At 50.6% G+C, this 25847-nt stretch overlaps 1 protein-coding gene and 1 long non-coding RNA gene across 2 annotated transcripts; both read right to left on the bottom strand.

Annotated features, from left to right (window-relative positions):
• Nucleotides 1-6234: 6234 nt before the first annotated feature.
• On the bottom strand, nucleotides 6235-8672 carry TWIST1 (twist family bHLH transcription factor 1). The gene is made up of 2 exons (XM_069773775.1): nucleotides 7646-8672; nucleotides 6235-6936 (listed from the first exon to the last, which is right to left on the bottom strand). Exon 1 carries the CDS (start codon nucleotides 8256-8258, stop codon nucleotides 7689-7691), a length of 570 nt encoding a protein of 189 aa, XP_069629876.1. The 5' UTR covers nucleotides 8259-8672; the 3' UTR covers nucleotides 6235-6936; nucleotides 7646-7688.
• An 82-nt stretch (nucleotides 8673-8754) lies between these two features.
• On the bottom strand, nucleotides 8755-9404 carry LOC138682546 (uncharacterized). Its single transcript, XR_011322656.1, has 3 exons — nucleotides 9252-9404; nucleotides 9020-9133; nucleotides 8755-8878 (listed from the first exon to the last, which is right to left on the bottom strand). It is a non-coding gene; the product is annotated as an uncharacterized lncRNA (long non-coding RNA).
• Nucleotides 9405-25847: the final 16443 nt, after the last annotated feature.

The raw sequence follows: 25847 nt of genomic DNA, 5'->3' as shown, positions 1-25847 counted from the left end.
GTCATTTATAGCATCGATGGCTGAGAAAGGAAAAAAGGACTCCACAGTTAGTCTTTTATTTTAAAAAACTTCCATTTGCGTTCACTTTAAACGTTTTTACAAGATCATGTGATTGGGACTCAAAGGCAATAAATCTAGATTAAGAAACCCCAGGGATTTTTAGACTGATGCTATAGATTATGGGTAGCACCTCAGTCTATTTATCTGCATTACGTACGCCTGCATTGTCATTCTCAAAACTAATGTGCTTAAAGTCAGCCTTTTTACCTTTGAAAACGTTGGCATAAAAAGAAAAATAAAGACTGAATTCATTTCTGTCTGGCGAAGTCCAGTGAGAACTCTTCTATTATTTAATACAGGTACCTATTACAACAGCCTCCACCACAGCTCAAAATGAATATATCAAACGCACTTGCAGAAATAGATTTGCAGAAATAAGCAATAAGCTCATCGAAATGGTTCGTGAATGAAACGTCCAGAGCACAGGCAGGTGTTGGCACAAGCCCGAGCCCCCCCGGCCCCAGCCTGCCCCCGGCTCCAGCCCGGGACTTTTCCTTGGCAGTGGCTGCGTCCCACTGCCTCGCGTTGTGCCTCGGGGCTGGTGGGCTTGCAGGGGGGCTACCTGCCCCCCCCCCACCTGCCAGCCTGCCGCGACAGTGAGAACCACCGGCACCGTGGGTGTAACACGAGCCACCGGTTTTCGACTACAAGACCAGAGGACCTGGCGGAAAATAGCAATAATCGTACAAAAAGAATAAAACCCACCCACAGTACTCGTACAAAAAAAGAACGCAGGGCTTGCAGCTAGCGCGGGACTGACTGCGCCCTTCTGAGAACGTCAAACCGCGGACAGCTTTTCGTTTCCTGGAGAGCCGCGGCGCTGCCGCTCTCCGCGCCGCCGGGGCCGGGCAGAGCCGGGCAGGGGGTCCCGCCGCCCGCGGCCCCCGCTCCCCGGCGGCGGGAGCGGGGCGGGAGCGCCGGGCAGAGCCGGGCAGAGCCGCCGGGCAGAGCCGCCCGCCTCCGCCGCGCCCGGAGGGCTCGGGGCTGCCAGCCCAGGCTCTCCTCCGCTCCTCTTAGCAGTCTCTACCCACCTTCAAACAGAAGGCAATTGATTAGTCTCAGTTTCTCCTCCCAGCAGAGATCCGATACTTTCCTTGGGATCAAACGGACCCGAGACTAAAGGAGGGGGTCGACGGACAGGAAAGAAAGAGGAAAGGAAAGAAAAGGAAAGAAAAGGAAAGAGAAGAGAAAAGAAAAGGAAAGAAAAGGAAAGAGAAAAGAAAAGGAAAGAGAAAAGGAAAGAAAAGGAAAGAGAAAAGAAAAGGAAAGAGAAAAGGAAAGAAAAGGAAAGAGAAAAGAAAAGAAAAGAAAAGAAAAGAAAAGAAAAGAAAAGAAAAGAAAAGAAAAGAAAAGACAGGAAGCGTGAAAGAGAGAGCACAAGAGAAAGTGAGAGAGAGAGAGAGCAAGAACAAGAGAGCAAGAGAAGGGAGGAGAGAGAGAGAAATAAAGGGAGAGATAAAAAGAAAGCAAGAAAAAAGAAAGGAAAGAAAAAAGGAAGGAAGGAAGAAAGAGAAGGAAGGAAGAGAGAAAAGAGAGGAAGGAAGAAAAGGGAGGAAGGGAGAAAGTGACTTTGGCTAGGCACACTGGAAGAGGATAGCAAGTTTGGACCTAACAGCTGCGGTTTTTCTTTCGCAAACAAACAAACAAACAAATAAAAAGCAATATTTAAGTAGAACCTACATACTGTGTATCTATGTACAAATACACACATATAGAAAAGCAGCAGGAATGATTTACGCTTGATTTTCTGTGAGCCTTTCTCTTCCCAGTATTTACAAGGCGGGGCTCCATTTGCAAGTTGTACATCTGTTCGCTTCACGTGACATTTTCATAAAAGCTCTAACATCTGGTCAAAATAAACCTCCTTCAGGTACCTGCTTAACTTTTCACATGTCAAAATCCCTTCCCCTCTGAAGCTCCCCTTTCCTCCACGGCTGCAGCCGTGTGCATCCCTCCTTTCTTGACTGCTTGTTTAATGACTGCCTCGTCCCAAACAGAACAAAGCAACCCTAAACATGAGGGGGGGACGCCGACCCTTCCTAAGAGCATCCTTCCCCCCCCGGCCCCCTCCCATTTCCAGATTTCCCCGCATGAGGAGGGCAGAGCCGGTCCCCGTCCCGCCGCAATCCTGCGCGGCGGGATTTCTGCGTGGCAGCAAGCAGGGTCTGCTGCACCCCCCAAGCAAACCCGCAGTCCTGCTCGGGCTGGTATTTTGCACGAACGCCGGTAAAGCCCCCGAAGACATATGATGAGCACTTAATTGTCCCAACCCGATTCCGTTATTATTTCTATTATTAATTGCTGCTCCTATCGTTCTAGCCGGTTTGATTTCAGCGTGGTTCGTCGGGATTATTTTGGAGTGGAACGCGTCCTCTTTGCCCGTGTCCATGCAGTGAACAAGGGAATTTCCGTAAAGCTCCCGCAAATTGAATGCCACCTCCTTAGGAAAAGAGCGGGGAAGTGTCGGCCACCCAAGACAAGCAGAATACCTAAATAAGAGGGGTGCAAGCGCTCCTGAGCGGGCGGAGGAGACAGGGAATTGCTGGGAAAACGGACAGCTTTTCCCCCGATCTGAATGCTTGGTTTTGTTTTGCGTTTCATTTCGGATTTTTAGGCGGGTGTTATCATCATCATTATGTTTCCGGAGCTTTATTGTTTCTGCTCTGTAAAAGCGCTCTAAGCCTCCCGCGATCTCGATCACTCGGTCCTTATAAATGGCCGGCTGTTTGCTTTTAAAAAAGAAAAGGGGGACTTTTGTACAAGTGATTTTAACCTGCTCCACCTTCAAGTGACCTGCCAAATGCTCCTTCTTACTTTATAGACATCTGGGAATTCCATACATGCCTTAAACTCCAATTACACACCTTCTTCAAAGGACACGTGCTTTGATTTGCCAAGAACATTAAGTGGACTGAAGTCCAAAGAAGCTGGTGCAGAAGTTAATGTGAAATACATCCTGTGCCATGTTTACTGCGGGCAGGTTATGCGTGCAGCAAATAAAGCGAGTCCCGGTGGGACGTGGCCGTGTGCGCCTCCTTTTTTCGCCTGAGCCTCCCGGATCCCTCCACGGGGTGGACTGGACCTTCCGTCACCACCGCCACCACCCTCTTCCCGAAGATGCTAATTTACGGCGGAGCGCTGCCGCTCCGCCCGGCGGGCCTGCTGCCTGCCCCAGCGGGGCAGGTGAAGGCAGCGCCGCGCCAACCGGGCGGGCACAGCCACCGGGGGCGGCTGGCGGCAGCGCCGGGCGGGGCGGGGGGGGCACCGGCGCCGGGAGCTGAGCCCCTTCCCGGGAGTCCCTCCCGCAGGCGCCGAGCCCCGCCGTGGCTCGCCCCGGGCGGCAGGTGCCGGCGCCGCAGGTGAGCCCCTCTCCCCCCGCGCTTTGCCGTGACTTTCGTGTGTCCCCCCCCGTTCTCCCCCGCCCCCATCCCCCGCCCCCCCACCGCGCGTTTGTTTGTTTTGCTTAAAATTACAGATGCAGGGAAAACCGCCTGACATCATGGGAGCGGGACAAGCGCGCACTTTGAAGGGCTCCTGGGCAGGACTTCAAGTGAAATCATACGCCTGGGAGGAATCCGATACCGGCCTGGAGAAAGCAGCGGGGCGGCCCCTGCCAAACCCAGGAATGTGCGAGGGCCCGCGGCCGGCGCCCCCCGCCCGCCGCCCCCCGGGAGGCGCAGCGCCGGGCACCCGCGGCGGGCGGGCAGCGCCGGCAGCCGCCGCCTCCGCGCTCCGCCAGCTCCGCGCTCCGCGGGGCCCGGCCGGGGCCGGGGCCGGGGCCGGGGCCGGGGCCGCGGCGACGAGACGGGGCAGCTGCTTGGACCCGGACCTCTTCTCCGCTCGGCTTTGCTTCTCTGCGAATAAACGGGACGCTTCGATGCCTCGGGGAAAGAAGCAAAATCAGTCAGGACTTCGAAAGGCAGAGTTCATTTTCTGATTGCAAGAGTGTTTAAAATTCCCAAAAGACAAATTAATATACTTTTTTTTTTTAACTTCAGTAAGCCTGACTCTGACTTAATCGCTTTTGGCTCTAGCCCTAGGAGCACCAGACCTCTGCAGTCCCCAATTCCAACCCAGGAAAGGGCACGTTTGTGTTTCTAAATCAGGATTATCTCCTCTTTACGATTTTTTTTTTTTTTAATGAAGCAAAGGTAGGGGTTCGCAGCCGGGAAAGCGCACCGGCTGAGCACCCAGGTGCTCGGGGAGGGCTGCGGCGCCGGCAGGGCCCAGGGGTGAGGTGGGGAGACCTGCCGGTGGTATGAGCCCCAGGGACAGGAATCGGGGATTTTTCTCACCCGGGTGCTCCAGCTTGCTGGGAAGGGCTAGCACAGGCTGTGCCAGAGGCCTGTCGCTGGTTGTGACAGAGTCAATCAGGTTTAAGTCCATCAAGCGGAGTTGCTCCGGATTTCTAAGGGCGAGCACAGCTTGGCCCGTGGTTTTTAAAATGCACTTGATGCCTCATTCATATTTCGCAGGTATCCCCGTCCACGAAAAGCGCCTTCCCCTCAGCACCGAGCAGCTCCTCTCTTTTTTTCCCGAACCTGTTTTCTTCCTAAACGTGGGGCAGCATTCCCCCTTCCCCCTGTGTGATTTTCCCCCCCAAAGAAACAACCGAAACCACCTCTAACCCCTCAAATCCACCCAGCCCCACGGCCAAAGCCCCCCGTCGGCTCCCCCTGCCCCTCGCTTTTGCTGCAGCCGAAGTAACGCGGCCGGACATTACCTCCTCCTCGGCAGCCGGGGGGCATGGGAGCGGGCGTTTTCGAGAGGTGCGAGTCGCTGAGCAGGGAGCTGGGGGTGCCGGGGCTCCGGGGGGAGGCAGGGCCCCCCCCGCGCCGGGACCTCGCAGCCGCTCCCCCTCCTCTCTGTCACGGAGGGCCGCGACCACCAGACCCCCCATCCCGTTTCCCAGTCCCCGCTAAGCCGGCAGTGCAACCAAGCGCTGCCGGCTCTCTAAACATTGCGCGCTGGCCTAAAATATGCACGATATTAAATTTATAATACTGTTATGTCAGCAACAGACGGTAATATGTGGATACGGAAACAAAAACATTCAGGCAATAAAGTCAACTCAACCTGGGCTATGCAAACAGGCTCTGTTTTGAAAAAACACCCCATCCTATTTACCCTAGGCACTGGCTGAATCCCGGCGGCAGGGTCCCTGCCTCCGCGGGGGACCCCGCTCGGCTCCCAGGGCCGGGGCGGGCGCTCCGCGGCGGACGCCCCTGCGCACCCGCGGACTCTTCGCAGCCGCGGAGGGGCAGGAGGCGCCGCTCCCCGGGAACGGGCCGGCTGCGAAGCCCTGGGAGGTGAGCGAGTGACAGCAGAGGCGGAATCAGCTGTCCGGTTGTAAAGGTTGGGGCTGGGGTTTGGGCTGGGTTGGGTTGGTGGGGTTTTTTGTTGTTGTTGAGCAACTTCCCTTGCCACCTTCCTTCCGAGCCCTCAGAGCTGGAGGTTTCCTCTCTCTTACAACTGGGGTGTCGCCGCACACTGGGACCCCGCGGAGGGTATGGTGAAGAGAAACAGAGGCAACGTGCGCCCTACATGTGGAAAAGGAGAAGAGGGCGGGTTAGCGTATCCCTCCGTGCTTTGTACAACGAAAATGTGATCGCTAGTCTATATATTATACAAAACCCTAGAGAGCAGAGCAGTCAAACATCACTTCCACCGGAAAACCCCACTCGCTAGACACTTCCCTGTTTGAACCTCGCTTTCTCTCGCTTTGCCTGTGGGTGGACGAATCCCTGTGTAAAACCGATGCCTCGTCCTCAGGGAGATCAGCAAAAATACCTGCGCCGGGGGCTGGGGAATGGGCCCTGCTCCTGCCTTACATCTGGGGGGCAAAGCAGAGCGGCAGCGCTGGAGCTCTGCGGCGAAAAGTCCGCTCCCCGCAGAAACCCTGCGGCGCTTGGCGTTAAGATTGAAGGGGGAGAGGGAGAGAAAGAGAGCAGAGAGAATATCTTCCTCCCCCAAATGCGGTGAGCTGCAGCGCAGAATAATAAAGCTGTCTCAATAAATAACGTGCCTGTGTCTGTCAGTAGCTAGTTTATTTGCGTTTTTCGCCTGGTTTGTTTATACTAGTGCCCCCTCTCTCTTGGGTGTCTTTACAGCTCAACAAGCAGGTATTTATCTCCAGTTCCAACCCTGAGTTCTCAGAGAGACCAAACTTTAAGGTTATTAAAATTTCATTCATATTTATTTATTGCAGAAAAATAATATACAATGATATTTACAAAACAATCATAAAAATAGGAATGCATTTAGACACCGGATCTATTTGCATTTTAACATGGGTCATCAATAAATAAATAAAATGTTTATTTTTTTCTCAGAGGAAAAATAATAATAATAAAAAAGTTAGGAACCGGGTATATAACAGCTTGAGCCCAGCTTATTCCCCCCTAAAAAAAAAAAAAAAAAAAAAAAAAAAGGTTTTCATCTCTACAGGGATATTTTTTGGTTGGTTTGTTGGTTTCATTCAAGAATGAAGAAAGTCCACAATAATGTATTTCCTTTCATCAGTGGCTCACAGGCAAGACCTCTTGGGAATGCATGCAAAAAAAAGGCAAATAAAAAAAAAGTTAAATTCCAACATTCTTCGTCAAAATTAAAAAAAAAAATCGAACGATTCAGACTTCTATCAGAATGCAGAGATGTGTGGATTGTACCGACGCCCAAAGGGTAGTCACTGTCCAAAGCCCTTGTCTCTTTCTCTTTCCTTAAGTGCTCCCCACGCCCTGCTTTGAATTTGGATATTGCTCTTCTAATTTCCAAGAAATCCTTGGTACATTTTTTTTTAGACAAGACCAAAAAAATCGTATCCAACTTCAGAGTCTCTAGATTGTCCATTTTCTCCTTCTGTGGGAACAATGTCATCTGCAAAAACCCAGAGAGGGCGGAAAACTCGTTACTGAAATGAAAGACACACGTAACATCTACCTACACCTCTCTGCCTCTGGAAATACACACATCGGGCACGAACAGAGGAGGGAGAAACGCGTGCCTCTGCCGGGCAGGCGGTGCGGTGACCGTGTGACACCCCAGCCCGGCAGCCAGCGGTGTCAGAGCCGAGGGAAGGGGCTGCTGGGGCGGTAGGAACCGCTCATCGGGAAGCACGCAGGCGGACACGGATTCACTTCAAAATATTAGCAGCGGCAGCGGCAGCGGCAGCAGGAACCATCCCAGCAGCCCCGCTGGCTCCGCGGCGTTTGGTGAAAAAGTGATCTCAGGCCGGCCCCATCTGGCTGAGGCACACCCGCACCGCCGCCGCCTCCCCGCCCGCAGCCCACCCCCGCCGGCCGCCGGCAGCGCCCCGCCACGCGTGGGCCCCGCGGGGCCGGGGGCGCACCTCGGGCCGCGCGGGAGGAGGGACGCGCCGGGGCAGGGGCCGGGGCGGGGGGGGGGGTGTGGGGGCACCTCCAGCCGCCCTGCTCTCCGGCCGGCCCTGGAAGCAGGGCCCCGCCGGACGGGGAGGGCCCCTCCCCCCCCCCCCCGGCCACGCGTGCCCGGCCCACGGCGCGGTCGGCGGCCCCTCGCCTCCCCCCCCCTCCACTTCTCCCCGCCGGTTTCGGGGTCCCTGCCTTACCTAGGGCTCCTGCCGGGGGGATGCGGGTGGGGGACGCCGCCTGCTAGTGGGACGCGGACATGGACCAAGCGCCCTCCATTCTCCACACCGAGAAGGCGTAGCTGAGCCGCTCGTGGGCCACATAGCTGCAGCTTGCCATCTTGGAGTCCAGCTCGTCGCTCTGTAAGACCTGGTAGAGGAAGTCGATGTACCTGGCCGCCAGCTTGAGGGTCTGGATCTTGCTCAGCTTGTCCGAGGGCAGCGTGGGGATGATCTTCCGCAGGGCGGCGAAGGCTTCGTTCAGCGACTGCGTGCGCTGCCGCTCCCGCACGTTGGCCATGACCCGCTGGGTCTGCAGCTCCTCGTAGGACTGGGGGCTGCCGCCGCCGCTGCTGCTGCCGCCGCCCCCGCCGCCCCCGCCCGCCCCGCACTTCTTGCCCCGCTTGCCTTGGGCCGGGCTGCAGGGCTCGTCCGCGGCCCCGACGGCGCCGCCGGCGCTGCGGCGGCTGGAGCGCCGCTTGCGCCCCCCTCTCTTGTTGTTGGGCAGCTGCTGCCGGTCCGGCTCCTCTTCGCTGTTGCTCAAGCTGTCGTCGGCGGGGGAGACTGGCGAGTTTGACTCGTCCTGCTGCATCATCTCTGGGGGGAGACGCGAGAAGCGGGCCGGGAGGGGGGGGAGGGCAGGGAGAAGAGGGGGGCACCTAACCCGCCAGCTCCCCCTTGGTCGGCTGCTTCGCTGGCCTGCGAGGAGAAGGAGGAGGAGGAGGGAGGGAGGGAGGGAGGACCTCACTTTGGGGGGAGGGGGGATGGCATCAGGATCCAAGAGGAAAAAAAAAAAAACAACACGCCAACCTCAAAAAAAAAATCCCTCCCGATCCCTCCTTGGAGCCCCTTCGAGGTGTCTGGGATTGGGAGAAAGTTGAAGACTTGGAGGTTCTTATAGCTCCTGCTGGCGGAAAGTTTGGGGGCAGCAGTGTCATTGGCCTGACGTGGAGAGGAGGGACTTTTGCTGAGTTTTATAGGAAAGTTTCCGCTTCCCCCCCTCCACGCCCTCCCCCAATTATTTTTTTCGAGCCATTCACCAGTGGTCTGGCCTCCCCCCCTCCACACACACGCATACATCCTTACCCCAACCCTTTTCTCAGCTTCCCTCTCCGCGGTTTCTCCCTCAGGCTCCTCCGGTTCGCAGTCGGCTTTGGGGTGGTGCTGGGGAGCCCGGGCGGGAGGTGAGGAGGGTACCCGTGCACCCCTGCGCTGCTGCGGAGGGGACAGCGGGCCGCTTCGTGCCTGCGCTGGGGGGCGGCTGCCCCGGGGCAGCCGGGGGGCAGCCCGCACCTCTCGGGCTTTCCCCGCCGCAGCGGGCACGGCTTGCGGCGAAAGGGAGGAAGGGGAAATTACCCGCGGGGCGGCATCCAGGCACATCCTAATTCCGTCCCGCTCTCGCACGCACCGCGCTCCCGTCACCGAGCACCCCCGGGGGCTGGCTTTCCGGGGGACCCGCACGTTTCTGGGCTGGGGAGGGGGGATGGCACAGCCGTGTCCTGTCAGGCTGGAGGACTGCGCTCGGAGAAAGCCATCTTCAGAGGTGGAGGCAGCGGGGAAACTAAGAGCTGGCTCTGCACATACGCACCCGTCCTTGAGCTCTTCTTAAGGGAAACCCGGGAGGATCCGCGCCCCCGCAGCCCCCGACCTGGCATACCGGGAGACGGGAGGGTGCGCGGACCCTCTCTGCCCGCACTCTGCGCCTGCTGACCGCTCACTTCAGTTCGCCCGCCCTGAAGGCGCCCGAGTCCGGCGCTTCCTGGGAACCGAGCTTATTTATTTTAAATTCTCTTTTATGTGTGCAGCCAAAGCTACTTCTCCCCATCCCCCGCCTTTGTGCCTCCTTCCCCGCTCGCTGGCAGCACAGAGCAGGTGGTGTGTCTTTTTAACAACAGCTCAGATTCAAACGGGGAACGCCTGGGAGGGAAAGCTAGCAATCGCCATCCACTAATAAATGGGGCCATGCACTTTTGCTGCTCCCTGAGAGGGGACCGCACGCCTCTGTTGCCGGCCTGGCAGCGACCGCTTAGTCGGGGCACCGCCGGGCGCGGGACAGGGCGGGCAGCGCCGGGGCAGCGCCGCGGCTCCCCGGCTGTATTTCAGGCGGGAGGGCGGAGAGGGCGAACGAAATAGCAGAGGAGCCATAAATCCCAGGGACGAAAAAGACGAGGCTTCCGGAGGAGCCCCGTCATCTGCTCCGGGGAAAAGAGCCGTCTCTCCCCCTCTGCCTAGGGGCTCCGTGTCCTCCGGGCAGAGGCCTCCCGTCCCGGGCGCTACGAGGGGCCAGGACCCCGGCGCAGCCGCCGCCGAGGGGCAGCCGGCCCGGCCCGGCGTGGCCGACGGCCCAGCTCCCCGCCGCAGCGCCCGTCGGGCAGCAGCCGCGGGCGGAGCTGCCCTGCCGCTCCTCCGCTGCCCCCTCGGGTGAGCTTTCCTCCTCGGGTCTTCCATCCCGCCATGCGAGCAAATAGCAGTCTGCCCTACACCTTCTTTTTCGGGCAACAGCCCGAAACAGGACCAGGGGAAGAAAGAGGGACTGACTGACCAGGCGAGGGAAGGCACGCTGGCACAGCGACCCACAGTGAGCGAGCACAGCTTCCCCGGCTTTTGGCTTGTCCCTGCTGTGTGTGCTGCGACGCGTAGGCCCCTCCACTCACCTTGACACCACGGCTCGTCCAGGGAGCTTCAGGGGTTCCCCTGTGTTGGCAGCAGCTGCTGCCCCCAAGATAAGAAGAGCTGGCTCTCCTACCACCTCCCTCTCGCCAATAATTTTGGCTGTGCCCAGAGCCTCGCTGCTCCCCTGGGGTGTTGAGGAGTGTCATTACAGAGCAAAGGTTGGCAAGAGCGGTGGTGAGCATCTATAGGCAGCTCTGGGGGCTTGCCTGTCTTCCTTCCTTCCTTCCTTCTGTCCTTCCTTCCTTCTTCCCTCTCTCTCATTCTTATGGAAAAGACGTCAAATGTGCAAAACCAAACCTGGTTACCTTGCTGGGAACAGGATGCTGTGGCCATGCCTGGATGGTGGAGCCCCACATCAGCAAAATCAATGGAAGCCATCCACTGCCTGAGAGGAGGGAGGGACAGGGTCTCCTGAGGTGCTTCAGCAGGAGGCACGGCCTGTCCGTGTCAGCTGAACTTTGAGTGGGATGCAGGACATCACTTGCTTGCCACGGGGAGGGAGGAGGGTGTGCAGAGGAGGGTGTGCAGGAGAGGCAAGGACAGGTGGTGAGGGAGTGTTACGTGGTTTGGATAACCAGAAAACACAGAGAAATGTAGGGAGGGGGTGACCTTGAGGAGAGGGGCTGACCTGGTAGATGGTTGGGTTTAGGGTCAGTTACTCTTCATGGAAACTGCAGCAAAAGCAACCAGCAGTAGTTAGCAGAACACGTGTGGTGCTACCCAGGACCTGTGCGCTGCTGTATGAGCCCAGACTACACAGAAAATCCCATCATTTTTATTTTGGTTTTTGCTTTGTCTTCGACTCACAAATCGTGTGCTCCGGAGCAAAGGAAACTAAGCCCATGCTGTTACTGTCAAGACCCACCGCAGGAGTGCAGGGGCCAGGCGAGCTGTGGTGGGAGCCGTCCGGCTCGGGGTCCTGCCGCTGGGCTGGCTGGGGCAGCCCTCCTGCATCCCCCAGGCCTTCTGGTGGGCAGCACCCCTGGCTAGTGCTGGGGTGTGCGGACCTGTGTCTGGAGGAGGGTGGATGTGTCAGAGAGTCATGTCTGGGAGTCTGCGAGAGAGAGGAAAACATACTGGTGTGTTTACGTGTGAGTCTGTGTGTGCATGTATAGTTGATCTTTTGCAATGTGCATACTTCTGTGTGTTGGGAGGGAAGGGGAGAGAGGACTGTGCAGAGTTCAAAAAAATCAATTTAACTCTGGTTTATTTTAAAATATACAGTTCTGGTGGGGATGGAGGTGGAGGCTTTGTATTCCACACTAAAACAGTAATCATTGTGTAATTCATATGGCATTAAACCATCTGTTTTGAAACTTCAAAAGCCACTAAGGCAGACCTGCAGACCACTCTGGAGCATGGGATGAAGGATGCCATGTCCTGTTCTCTGTTATGCATAGGCATGACTTGGATGAGAATTGCCCTGGCTCCTTGGGCAGGCTCTCAACCCTGCTTTGCTCTTTGGAGGTCGTAAGCAAAGCTGCAAGAAGCTCCAGGGCCTTTCTAGGGATGTTTCCAGGTTTGTTCCTGCAGGCTTCCTTATGCTTCAGGTCGGGAAAATGCATGCTGTGGGATCAGCCCTTACACGGGGCACTGTCAGGACATAGAGAACTCCAGAATTTTGTCATCTGTGCAGTAACATGTAACTCTGGTGAAGTAACCACCTAGATTACAGGTGTGGGTGTGACCATGGAGTTAAATAAATGACAAGCTCCTAGGAAGATGAAATGAGTAATAAGCTTAGCAGAATGACAGAACAAGTCAGGCTGTGGTGATCATTGTGGTCTTGGCTGATCACAGCTGGAAAGGATCCCCCCAACTATGTGCTGGTCCTCGTGTAGGCACCCATTAGCTGCTGAGACACTCTTGGGCTGGGACAAGCAGGGTCTGCCTTAGCCAGGCAGAAACATCGCAGATTTTGCACAGAGTAGGCCGACAGTTTGATTCTTTGATTTTTATGTAAGAAGGAATGAAAGGTCTGATTCTGTCTGCCTGTTTATAAATCAGTGCAGTAGTTTAAGAACTAATGCACACAAGATCTGGTGGTTACAACTACAACGCTGCCCACCAATGTGTTACGTGCATACACACAAATTACAGCTGGGTTGCGATGGGCTGTTCAGTATTCCCCATACGGCGTGTACATACACACGTTGTAATTTAGCTCCCAAAGGCTGTTCACTGTGGCAAAATACCAAACTCTCTCACTGGTGGGGGTTTCTTGGGATGTTCGGCAATGTAACTATTACACACGTGCACACTTAGAGACAGGCTGCCTGAGTATTTTCAGTGGGGAAGCCTTCAGTCTGGTGTTTCCGCAGAAGCTGGACCTTTAAGACCTGCTTCAAAGGCCACTGAAATCAGCTGAAGTTCCCCCGCTGATTTCCACGGCCAGGTATTTCAATTCCCACAGATGCTAGGTGAAAGCCTGGTCAAGACCCAATCCCTTCCAAAGGGACAAGAGAGCAGCCAGCAGCTTTCCACGCTGACATTTACGCTGTGATTTGCTCCGTGTTCAAAGCACACCAGGAAACGAGCCGAGAACTCTCGCCCTGCCCTGGCACAAACCTGTGCGGAGCAACCGCCAGCGGGCGGAAAGCTTACATAAAGGGGCTGAGAGCGGGACCCGTTGCTCGGCTTCCTTCTCCTCCTTTCTTCCCACTCACGGCGGCGGCGCATACAACCGAGGGCGCGGAGGAGCTGCCGAGCACCTCGGGCGACGCAGCCTCGCTACCTGGGCCGGCGGGGGCGGGCGCGGCGGCGGGGCTCGGGCCGCGGGGGAGCGCGGCCGCCGGGCTGTGCGGCCGGCGGCCACCGGAGGGCACGATTCCCCGCCGCTCCCCGCTCCGGCCGGCGGCGGCGGGCAGGGCTCCCAGGTGAGCCGCTCCCGCCTCGGGCAGAGGCACCCGCCGCGCTCCTGCGGCAGCCCGGGGCCCTGCGCGCCGGCTCGCCCCGGTTGCGGGGGCGTGAGAGGCTGCCCGCCCGCTCCCGGCTCCGTTTGCACAGGTTCCTCCGGAGCCGCCGTGCTTCGGCGAGCCCCGGGTGGCTTTTTCTCGCTCCGGGGCAGCGGGAGGGGGGCGGGGGGACGGCACACGGGTCCTCCGCGGACACGCGGACACTTCTCACTGGTGTGCTTCCAGCCCACGGCGCTTTGCCACTCGCTTCGTTTGGAAGCTCCGCGAAACAGAAGGATGACACGGGAACCCTTCAAGGAATCGGCTTCATTGTCAGAACGACTACAGGGATTTTTCTTTTATTTTTTTTTTCAAGCTCGTTGTGATGCGGTCGTTCATCTCAAAGTCCTAACGGCTTGCTGGCACAGGAGGATGTGACGGTGGCTTTTTTTTTTTTTTTTTTTTTTTTTTTAAACTTCCCGAGGTCTCGTTGCTTCCAGCGCTCCCAGCCTCTGCAGTGCGCGGCCAGCCCGGCGCCCCGACCCCCCCCGCCCCCGCCCGGCCGGCCGCGGGGCTGCGCCGGCGGCAGGGAGCGCTGCGCCGCTCCCCGCACGGGGCTTCGCTCTGTTCTGCATCGCCCTTTCTTCCCAATTTTCGCCTCAGGACAAGGCCAAGGAGTACCTATGTCCCGTTACCGAGCGAGCCGTCCCACAGAGGAGACAAGCGTCCTAATAAATTAGGATCTGAAATGAGTTGCAACACGGGTTTTAATATGAAATCTTTTATTTATGTGTGTTTTTCTTCATCCAGAAATAATTCCTGGCAGTGGATGGGGCTTTCTAAGCAGAGCATGAGTACCTCGGTGGAAGCTGGAGTGGTATCCTCTCCCCTACCCCAGAGAAGACCAGTCCTTCCCATTGCAAGAGATCAACTTGCCTAATGCTGTGGTGGAGCTCTGCCCCTAATTATGGCTCTGGGTCTTGTTTATGTGGTTTCATGTCTAAATCTGAAAAGACTGCTTAGTAAAACAAGCTTATCTACACTCCAGGGGATAATAGTTATTTATATTAATAATGGAGCTTATTTGCTATTTCAGCTCCTTTGATTTTTTTTTTTTTTTGCTTTTCCATCTCTTCCATCTTTCCTGAACTATGTAAATATATCTTTTTTGTATTCTTCCTGCTCCCACACATTACTCAAATCTATATATTCAATCTTTCAGTACACTTGGCCCATGGAAACTCCATAAAACTTCAGGCCTTTTTAGCCACAAATTCTGCTTTTTCGTCCAAGGTGGGGGAGGGAGCACCTTGGGCACAGATGATGGATAAAGCATTCCAGAAAGGCTTCTTCTTAGGGGTGAACTCAAACTCTCCCTGCAGCTCACGCAATTCGAGTCAGAGTCCTAGAGCCAGAATTTCAGCGTGGAAGTGGGCTTTTCCCCCGTTAGCCATGTCTGCACCCTGGGGAAGAACCCCCTGTGCTTCCTACTCAGTGTGGTCTGCTTTAGACTTACAGTTGCTCTTGGGATCTCACAGATGAAGGTGAAAAAAAGGGCCATGTAAGAAACAACCATGACTCACAAGAGTCCCATAGGAGTTCATTAGACAGGGTAATAGGCTCTCCTTTACCTCTGAGGCAGGCAGCAAAGCCTGGTGTGAGGGAAAGGGCCTGGAAGGTCGTCCTAACATACACATATGCTCTCCTAGGCAAATGGAAATGTTTTTTTGATTGGTAGCCTGATTGAATGCCAGGTCTGCAAGTTGGAACCCATCCACCTCCTCCTCCTCCTCCTGCCTGGAGACCACACAGGGGCTGACTAGCCATGCAGAGGAGGGGAGCCTGGAGGGGAATGGTTCACAGAAATGAACACCCATCTCATTCTTTCCACAGTTACCTTACTTCTAAGGACACCTACTTAGAGCTAGAAGAACTTTTGAGGGAGCAGGGGTTAATTTCCATCTCTGCCAGGTTGTATTTCCTTTCAGAAAAGGCAGTCAGAGTGGAATTAAGGTTTATGTATTTCTTCCTAAGTGGGGACGTTATAATTATTTTGTGCTATGGGCTATCAGCTATGATGCCTAAAGATCTACTGTACACCATTTCTGCTCATTTTGCAGCCCCAATCTCATTTGCCTGCCTCTAGAATATAGGATGGTGATTAGTCAGGGCACCTTGCTCACTAGAGGTTGATCTGTCTGTAGGTCCACAGCCTGGTTTTAATTTCTGACCAAAGGTCGTATAGTAGGTCACACTGTGAAGCTGATCTAGAGCACAAATTTTGTTTACCAAACTCCAAAGGCAATTTTCCAGAAAAGGCAATAGTTTATTAATATATTAAAGTAAATTAACACACATTCACTGTTCATGTATGTATGTGACTGTCTATGTACTCTGACCTCCAGACAAGCATCTGTATTTGTATCTATGCTGTATTGTAAAATACCATACTGCTTCTGCTTCTGCCTTGAAAAGGATTTATATCAAACATATTCTCATGCCAAAATCTACTATCTGACGTTGCAGCATAGTTCATCTCAGAAGCAGAGAAATATTCGTTTCTCCTTTTAGAACATTTGTGCTTGCATTCATTAAGGACTTGGTCCAAAATCCTTTGATGTCAAGGGGAGTGTTTCAGTGGGCTTTGGATCAAGCCCTAAAATGGGTCAATTAAATTTTAAATAAAATAAAAATGAAAACAGGTCCAGTCTGAGAGTACTGTTGAATAAAAAGAAATATTTCAGAGAGGCTGCCTTTGGAGTAAAGGGTCAGTAATTGTTCCTTAATATTTAGCTGAATTTGTGGAATATTCCATGATTAAAAAATAATCCTTTGCATGAAGGTTGTAATTTGTTTTCAGTCTTCAAAACATCCATATTTTGCTGCATGGTAGAAATGTTGTTGTTGACCTAATAAGTGCAAAGATGACTTGAGCTCAGTGGTATGTATATGGGCTGGACCGTAAGCAATAAGATATGGTCGAGATTTTCAAAGTCAGAGCAGAGACTTCATTCCAAAATACTCTCCTGACTCTAGAATATGTTCAGGTTTATGTCTCAATTCATATTCAAGTAGTTTATGAAATTTTCTAATGTCTGATCTAATGTTATTCTTTGCTGTTACACACTTTGCAATAGGGCTAATGCAGCTCTTGGCGACAGCAGATGTTGCAATTAATTTAAAGGCAGAGGCTGTGCGGTGGATTATAGCATGGGCTTTATTACAAAACAGTGAAGTTTACACCTTCAGTTGGTAATCCTTTCCTCTACAACAATACATAGTATGTAAGAGCATACCTTTTACTAAAAAAGAAGGCAAAATAAACACAAACTACAGCCTCACAGAGTTTACTGCACTGCTTCCTCGTAGTCATTGTATCAGAGGTTTGGGTAATTTGAATGATGTATGTCTGCAGGAATTTTTGCTGAATGGGGATTATTTGACAGTAAAGTGGTCATCATTCCTTTCAAAGAGATAGAAGTTTGATCAATTATATTACAATGGCTTACAGCCATGTGCTATCTACAGTGACATTTATGATCTATTTTGGTTATCCCCAAATGGCCTTCAACCTAGCTATTATCTGCCAACATGTTAAACTTTTGGTCAGTGGAAATCCTTTAGTGTCTTGGAAAGACTCATGATGTTGTCTTCTGGCCAGATTCCATTATGGGTAACTACAACTTTATCTACATTCAGCGTATGTAATTGAGTGGCTGTGGTATGGCACACTGTCATTTGGCTTAATTTCAATCAACCAAGATAATTTTCTGTATTTTCTTTCCTATAACACTGTGTCATGTTGCTGTACAAAGCGAAACAGCTGCCACATTCTCTTTCTCGAAGACGCATCCCAGAATAGGCTGTCTCTTCTGAGAGGACAACATAGCCTCCAATTTGGCAGGTAAAATTTTGCAACACCAAATCCTTCCATCTGTGGTTTCATGTTGTCAGTTCATTGCAGAAACTAATAGTCTGGTCTAGATGTCAAACTATCTGATTTGTTAGTGTAGTTGGCAGGTTAACTGTCTAAGTCTTACCATTTCCACACAGAATTCACTGTGGGTAGTATATTTCATCCAAAAAAAGGAGAAAAATAACCATGTTTAAAGATTAGACGCACTGTTGGGAAATTAAGTTCTTAATGCTAAATCAGATGTATAATAGGAGGTACTTCATAATTGCTCACATCAAGGCTAAGGGGCCAACCCAAAGGCTATAGACAGGAGGGAAAAAGGTGATACAGTCACTCAGCTATCACTACAAGAAACAGCCCTTCACATTCTCACAGACCTAGTGTAGATCTGAAGCAAGCTATACTGCTATAAAGAGATAGAAGATGCTTTTTCATTCCTTGTGGTTATGGGAGCCATTGTATTTCTTCACACATCCCCCTCCCAAACTGTTCATTGAGGCAAAAAAAGGATTTCCACTGCTCCTTAAGTCACAGAGGTTAGCAAAATACTACATGACAAAAAGTTGGTATTAAACTTTGCTCAAGAGCATTTGAAAATGGTATCTGAAATCCACACACACTGGAGTAGGTGCTACTGCAAGGGCACTGAAACTGAAGGCAATGGATTAGTGGCTCCCCAATAATAGCTGTGGCACCACAAATGATGCAGATAACTTCACCCCATTTGCAATACAGATGCAATACAGATGCAGGTGCAGGACAGCAGTGCCATACAGGTAGTAGAAGCATTATACATGGAGTGGAAAGAAACCACAGCAAACATAGCTTGTGTTTTCCCTAGATTTGCACTGACTAGGAAACCTCCACAGTGCTGCCAGCATTTCCACCATGCCGCTGCAAGGCAAACATTACCAGTCTCCATGTAGACTTCCTGTCATTTGAAAATGTGTCATTGCATGTTTTCAGCAAAAGAAAAGACTTTGGTCATAAAGCCTTCTCTTCGCATCTCTGAGGTGACACTGCATCTTTGGGGTGATATTGGGTGTTTCTCTGGTATGGAAGGGATTCAGAAACCTTCCTAATAAATAATGCTAATGACCCATAGCTTCATGAGAACTGTGTTTTGGGAGGGGAAGCAGGGTTGAAGAAGGTGTCATTAGAACTTTTCACTTTCTGTGCCATTCTTGGCTACCTAACATGCCTTTTCAGCTTGGAGGCAAAAACCACTGACCTTATACTCCAAAACCCTCTCCAGTCAAAGACTTGACTTACGCACTGGATCATTCAAAGGATTTGGCCAATGGGACACTGAAGATTCATGCTTTTACTGCTCTCAAAGAGAATATGAGAAATCTCTGGGTTTTTTTTTCCGGAAATATGCTTGTATATTTTAAATATGACAAGTACCATATGTTCTCATCATAGTTTTGGTAGAACTCATTTCTCTCCAAGGGCAAACCCCATGCTATTAACATCACAGAACTTCCTCAGTATAATGTGGTTCAGCCTTAGGTATGGCAGCTGTGATCTGAGAGGGGATACTGTAATCATTCAGTTCCTGGATATGTGGAACATATAACTGAGAATTGACTTATACTGTTGTCAACCCACATATGGTTGACAGAATAAAGTAATGGACGTGTGCATGTCTCCAAATTTAATACCTTGGGGCTGCTAAAGGTGTTTTCAGCAATAGGACTTGAACTCCATCTTACCAAGGCTTGGTTTAGTAGTTCAAGCACAGTTATCAGTACTTCGGTGAAAGCTCCATTTGCTCATGATTAAAATTTGGGTTCTATATGTCAAGGAGGTGGCACCTGATGAGGACCTAAACTATCAGTTTAATCATATTTGGCAACATGCAAGATATCTGCAAAGAAAATTTAAACTGGCTCAGATGTAATATGAAATGAATTCCACACGTCTTCAAGTAAGGCAGGGAAAGATCTGAGATAGCCCTTCATTTCACAGTCTCTCAATCATCTTTTCCCTTTTTCTTTTTCTTTTTCTTTTTCTTTTTCTCTTTTTTTTTTTCTCCATGACTATTATTTGTCATCCTACAACATCTCTTGCATCTGGTAGTTTGCAGAATTATGAGAGTTAAGGGTGCTGAAGAGTTACTGCCGTGTTCTGGCGTATCATTAAAATATGATTAAAGATAGATTAAAACACCTTTCTGCATATTCACTTAATGCTCTTTACTTTTTTTTTTGTATGTGATAATATTAACAACAAAAATGTGAACTACTTAAAAGTGTAAGCACTCCCAAATGTCGCAGATGATATTGCTGAGTCCTAAATCTCTGATTCAACTCAAAGTTATTTAAGAATAATTTTTAAATTATTCCTGTACTCCAAAAATTTCCTGCCAACTCAATGGCTTAGTTATGTACATTATTCTAAAAGACTTCATAGGAGCTTAGATGGCCAAGATCAGGTCCAAGAGCACCTTGAAACATCTGAAACACTTCAGCATTTGGATAATTACATACTTTTGGGGCCAACCCACATTTCTCTTTGGAAAATGTTTCCCCTGCATGGCTGCAGACAACAGATGGATCATATGATCTCTGCATTTGGAAAGATGGCATAATTCTGGCAGACTGTCAGTTAAGTGAAGGGGGCTGATTTCAGATCCTCATTAAGAAAATGTACAACCACACAGAGTGGACTGAATGGCAGAATGTGATCACTGGCGCCAGCTTTAATAGAAAATGTAGCACACTGTTGCAACATGAAATCTGATGTGCTGTGGCTGGATCTAGCTCTACCGGGTTTTGCGTTCATTTTTCACACAAATGTGTTTTAAAGGAGACATTCTTTGTATTGCAAGGGCCCTCTGTTCGCCAGGAGAAAGAGAAGCAGAGCAGTGGAGGGGTAAAAGGCAAATTCAAAGAGCCACCGGCTTTAGGGTCGGAGTTTTGTTGGGTCTTCCCTTAAACTTGCAAAAGTTTCTGTGTATTGTCTGTGTATTGAAACTTTTCTTTATCTTTCTAATCTCTTGTCGTATTTATTAGGGTGGGTGTTTTTTGCATTTTACCCAGAAACACCCGGTGGAGACAGCATGGCCCCTTCCCACTGCAGGGCTCTGGGGGCAAGTCCCAGTGCCCTTTCTGCAACCAAATTTCCGCAGAGAGGCAGCCCTGCCAAGTACCAAAGAGCTTGAGTAGGAATCCCAGGGCACTGTAAAACACAATATAGTTTTCCCGCAATACTGGATATGAGCAGTAAAGGCACTGTAATCTCTTCTCACAGCTGAAAAGGGCTAGTGCAGCTGCACAACTTCATTTCACCACCAAGGACCAAAATAATGGCTACGGCTTCAGGTCACAACTTTTACCTGCAGTGACCTCCAAAAAGTCAAGATCTTTATATGATATCTCATCTTGGCCACACAAAAAGTGAATGACCCTGAATCACTGGTTGTTTTGAAAGTCTTTGTTAAGCTACCTTTTATCTGGATCAGAGACATCATCTATCCCTCATGAACCTGAAATGTTCAAGCAGTGATGGTATTTGCTGTGGTATATTTATTCCTGTATCTCTTGTGCTATAGTCACCACTCTTTCCTCTGATAACTGCAAGTTTCAAAGGTCAGAATTCATTAACAAAGTTAAAGACTGTACAGTAAGTAAACAGTGCTAGAAAAAAAAAGAAGTATCAACGTGTGAATTAACGTCTCCTCCCTCTCTCCGTTCATTTATTTATGGTGAAGACCCTCCATGCACAGATTTCCTCTTTGTTGTGTAGAAAATCATAAAATGCACTACCTTCCCTTGAACCCCTGTAAGGCTTGGAGCAAGACAAGATGGAACTGGAAGTAACATGGACAATTATTATCTTTCTTCTGCTGTCAGAGCTAAAGAGAAACGATTAAACCAACAGGAGGCTCCTTCTCTTTTTGAAATTATGGCAGAGGTATGACAAAAGCATAAACAGACCTAGCATTTCAGGGTGCCTGATTACTTTGGTTTGAAATAAAGCTCCGTGTGACAATGGTGAAGCCTGTCCTTCTGCACTACAATAGCTCTGTGCAAGAACCATTCAAAATCCTTCAGTGGAGGAGATGGTCTGAGTCACAGTTACAGCACTGAAGCCTTTGAGAGCAGTATAAGGCACACTAAGATAATATAATGCACACAACAATTTGAATACATTACAGGTCTTACAAGTATACATTCATGTGAAAATTGACAATACAAAAGTAAACATTACAGGATTGCTCCCCTACTTTAACTTCTTCGAAGGAATAGGAATTTCAGGTATGTAAGGACCACTGAACTGGACTGCAGCTGGTGATCAGCAGAGTGGTGGTTGTGAAAAATTTCAGGGGCTTAAAATTTAGTGCCACCCAGACCAAAGGTTACCCCTGAAACTAGGATAGAGACAGGAAAAAGTGAAATCTGGATGAAATACAGGCAAATTTTAAAATAATACCTGAGCTGCAGTTTTTAAAAAGCTAAATTTTTAAGGCAATTGCAGTTGAATATTTTTGTTCAGGCAGTTCTTTTATTCTGGATACAATTCTGTGATGAATGTTCATTTCAATACCTGAAACAAGCATGCTTTTTGAAGTAAAGTTTAAGAGAAAATAATCTGAACTGATTATATTTAGCAAATTTTTAGAAAAGACTACAATTTTTACTGTACTACAAAAAGACTATAACCAGCATACCTAGCTGTCCTTGTAACTGTTCTGTTGTACAAGTAGTAGGAAAAGCTTGGCTGTCATTGTTGCAGATTGTTAGTATTCAAGCCTGGTAAAAACCACAAATTCTTATGAAAAAGGGGAATCAGCATACACAGCAGTCACATTTTCAGCCTCAGTATTTCGGCTATTTTTAATTAAAAAAAAACCCCAAAGGTCCAAGTTCATTGAAAGGACCAAAAGGGATACATAGAAAATCTCTTTGAGAAGCACCACTGATCTGAAGGAGAACAAAAATAAATCAAAACCTCTTTTCCATTGGTTGTGCTTAGTACCCCCATGACTTCAAAAATGAATTTATTTTAAATTTTGTAAGAGAAAAAAAAAAAGTGTTGTTGGACTAAGACTTCACTTATCAAGTTTCATCCTGGAGGGAATTTTTATAGCTGAGTTATAAACCCTCCACACTAGACTGTTTATAATGGAAACGCTGACAAATGCGATAATAAACACCAATCATGTGGCCATAGTAGCTGGTCAGAATGTGGATGCAGGAGTTTGCAGTGCTATCATAATATTTTGTTCTTGTTTCCAGCTCTAATTTGCTTAAACCTGCTTTCAGGTTGAGCAGCTGTAAAACAAGATCAGTCTGACTAGGTTGCAAAATCATTTGATTATTTATACGTCTCTTAGAAAACTAGCAAATGTCTCTCAAATATGATTTCATTTAGACTTATTTTTTGGTTTACATGTCTGAATACTAATTGTAACGTGATAGCTTCAAGGGAAGTCAACTTTCTACCAAAAGGCAGCCTTCAGTGGGCAAAAAGAATATAAACAAACCCGCCTCAGACCAGGATCTAAAAATGGGCTATGATCAAACAGCTCTAAGGCTTTAAAAAACCCCTTATTATCTCTTCCCAGCAGAAATTGACACTGTCAGTTTTTGTTCTTAATGCGGTGATAATGGCATGGTGCTTTGGGGAGACCAAGGACAGCAGTTGGCCTCAGCCTTGGTGGCAGCGGGGTTTCTGAGCAGGGGGAAGGCCTTTCCCTACAGTGGGTGAAATCCTAGCCTTCCTGAAGTTAGGAGCATTTTTGCACTCACTTCATTAGGGCCAGGGTTTCGCTGGCTTCCCAAGCCTGACATGCTGTTTTATTGCACTGTGACTCCACAGACTAGGATGCAGCTATCTTGGAGTGAGACGAGGGTGAGGGGAGAAGGGACCCCACAGCCTTGTTATTTCAGGGGGATGGGATTGCACGCCAGCAAGAAGCTTGTCTGCGATGTTTCCTTAATGTGTCTGTATTCTTAGCAGACTGAGCTTCCAGGACTTCAACACATCCACATGGGCCAAGTGATGGGTCGGTATGGTATCTTGCTGTGTCACTGAGCTCCTCATGGGCATAAGGGCATGCTTCAGTTTTAACACGGGTGTCTAAGAAAAAATTGCATCTAGACTACTGTTCTGGTAAATCTTTGCCAGTATTGGAAAAGCATGAAACATAAAAAATTAAAGTCCTCTTCATCAGGCTCATCTATAAATCAATGCGTGGCTGAGACACTCCTCCAAAGTCTGACGAAACACAAAATGCATCCGGATACTTTATCTGTGCTGTTTGCATATGATGTTCATTGTCTTAGACCGTAACTGCATTTTTAATTTCTAATGCTATTTTTAGAATCAGTGGCTCATATAAGAATGTTACTACTGCTCTGTGTTGCTGCTGCAAAATTTCCAGTGATCTGTTAAAAATTAGGATCCATAATGCAAAATCCAGATTTTGATTTGTATTTAAAAATAAAATGTAACATTTTCTTTCTGCTTTTCTCTAGTCTTTAACACAAGTATGGAAAAACCTTGGATCTTGAGCAAATTCCAATGTTTTGTTATTAAACCAAGAAGAGAAACCCAATAATTTCTGAATTATCTGCTACAGACGTGTTTACATTATGAATCTCTTAACTTAAGACTCTGTGTGCTATAGAGTTCTAATTTTATCCAGTGACATGAGCAAGAAAAAATATGAAAAGATATATAAGCATGCGTTAGGAAGCACAGTTGTACAGAGATCATAAAGAAATAGTGCTAAGAAGTGAATATTGAATTGAATATTTCATTGTCCTTAAAGAATTTGTCTTCATCGTTTTGCTTGAGACAGTGGTAACAACAAAATGCATCTGGGTCATGTGAACAGTTGTTGATTTTGGAACATTGTTCATTCTTAGTTCCTTTTCTCATTTTATTTTTAGCAAAAAAAAATCAACACAAACCATCTGAAGAGGTGAAACACCCCAGTTTCTAGAGAGGATCCAGCTGCATTAACTGTCCAACTGCCTCTTGGAAAGAAAACATTCTGACAACTGGAGAGCAGATGCAATGTGTGGAGTCAGGGAGGTCAACAAAAACAAGTGGAAAAAGAAACCAAGGAAACAAGTGAAAAGAGAAGGAGTATTAGAGTATTGATACGGGATATTATTAGATCACTCATGATAATATTAAAGTGAATGGAATGAGAAAAAGAAGAAGAATCACCACAGGAGCTGACAGAACATGAGAGAAGAAATCAAAGAGGTATCAGGGTGGGATTTGGATCTCGGCCATACTAGCCTGAATCCGGGGTAAATCTTGATTTCACTAGCATCACGACGATTTTATATAGCGGAGATGAAAGCTGTCCTGCCAGCTCCCGCAGCACCACCGCCCTGGACGGGACCTTTGCCCCCGAGGTGAAGGCAGCCCGGGCTGGGCCCCCAGCAGGCCGGCCGGCTGCTGCCCGGCTGCGGCAAACACCGGGAGAAGCCCACGTCTTTCCCGGGCGGCGGCGGGGGAAGGTGCCAGCGGCAGGGAGAGGCGGGGGGAGCGGGAGCCCAAAGACACATCAGGGAGGGCCGAAGCAGCTTCTAAGGGAGACCCCCGGCCCCCCTGCCCCACTCCCAGCCCGGCCCCGGCCTCCCCCTCCGCTGCCGCTCTGCCCGGCTCTCGCCCCTGTTAACGAGGGGCTGCGAGGCGCTGGGAGGTAACGCTGAAAGAGCGATCCCTGCCGTGGACCCCGTCCCAATCCCCAGGCTACGGCCGGCCCGGGCTTCCCCCTTCCCTCCCGCTCGGGCTTTTCAGAATTTATTTATTTATTTTCTCTCCTGGCAGCAATGAAACATATAGGAGGGGAGGAAAAAAACACCCCGAATTCCGGCGAGGGGGAGAAGGGCTTTTTTCCGTGACCTCCCCGAAATCAAAGCCCACAGGCTCACAAGTTTTCTCTCTCAGGAGGGCTTCCCAGCCTTGCCTCGCCGGTGCCGGGGGGGCCGGCTCGACCCCGCCGTGCCGCGCCACCCAGGGCCGGGCCGGGGAGCGCCGGGCCCTCCTCCGCCAGCTCCTGCTCGGTGCGAGCGACGGCGCTGGCGGCCCACACGCCAGGACAGAGCTGGTCCCGGGAAGAGAATGGTGACAACAAACGGTCGTGTCCAGATGTTCCGCTTCACTGGCCCTGTGACACACGGCATGGACTTGGCAGGCTGGATTTCAAAGAAAAGGGGGTTGTTGTTTATTTTTTAAGAAAGCGGAAAGCGCTGGGTTAAAACGCACACGCCGAGATTTTCCTAGTGCCTGGCAGGCGGCTGGGCAGGCAACTGAATCCGCTGGAAGCCCGGTCCGCGGAGTGGAGCGGCTCCGCTGCCCCGGCCGAGCCTCCTCGGAAGCGACAACTGGCAACAACTGTGAAGCAAGCAGGCGGCGCGGCACAAGCCAGCGGGCCTCGGCCCTTCAGCTTTCCCCCTTCCCCTTCCCAAAATTATAAATATTAGCAAATCTAGACGGACTGAGCCTCCCCACCCCTCCTCCGGCCCACGCCTCCCCCCGCCCGCAAGGCACGCACGCTTCCCCGAACCCTCCTCGTTTCGCATCCCACGCCTACGCGGTCCCGGCCGCGGCGGGAGCAGCCGAGGCAGGAGCCACGGCTCCGGGGCCGAGGCAGGAGGCGCCCCGGGCCACCTGCCCGGGGCCGTGGGTGGTGCCCGGCCCCCAGCCCCCTCCCGCCGGGCCCCGGCGCTCC

This window comes from Haliaeetus albicilla, chromosome 2 (genome assembly GCF_947461875.1).
Source record: "Haliaeetus albicilla chromosome 2, bHalAlb1.1, whole genome shotgun sequence".
Lineage (NCBI taxonomy): Eukaryota > Metazoa > Chordata > Aves > Accipitriformes > Accipitridae > Haliaeetus > Haliaeetus albicilla.
The sequence above is the reverse complement of the archived record's forward strand: the minus strand, read 5'-3'. Positions and strand labels throughout refer to the sequence as shown.

Bases quoted from the DNA above. Each gene is read 5' to 3' on its own strand.
- TWIST1 (XM_069773775.1), bottom strand. From the start codon at position 8,258: ATGATGCAGCAGGACGAGTCAAACTCGCCAGTCTCCCCCGCCGACGAC.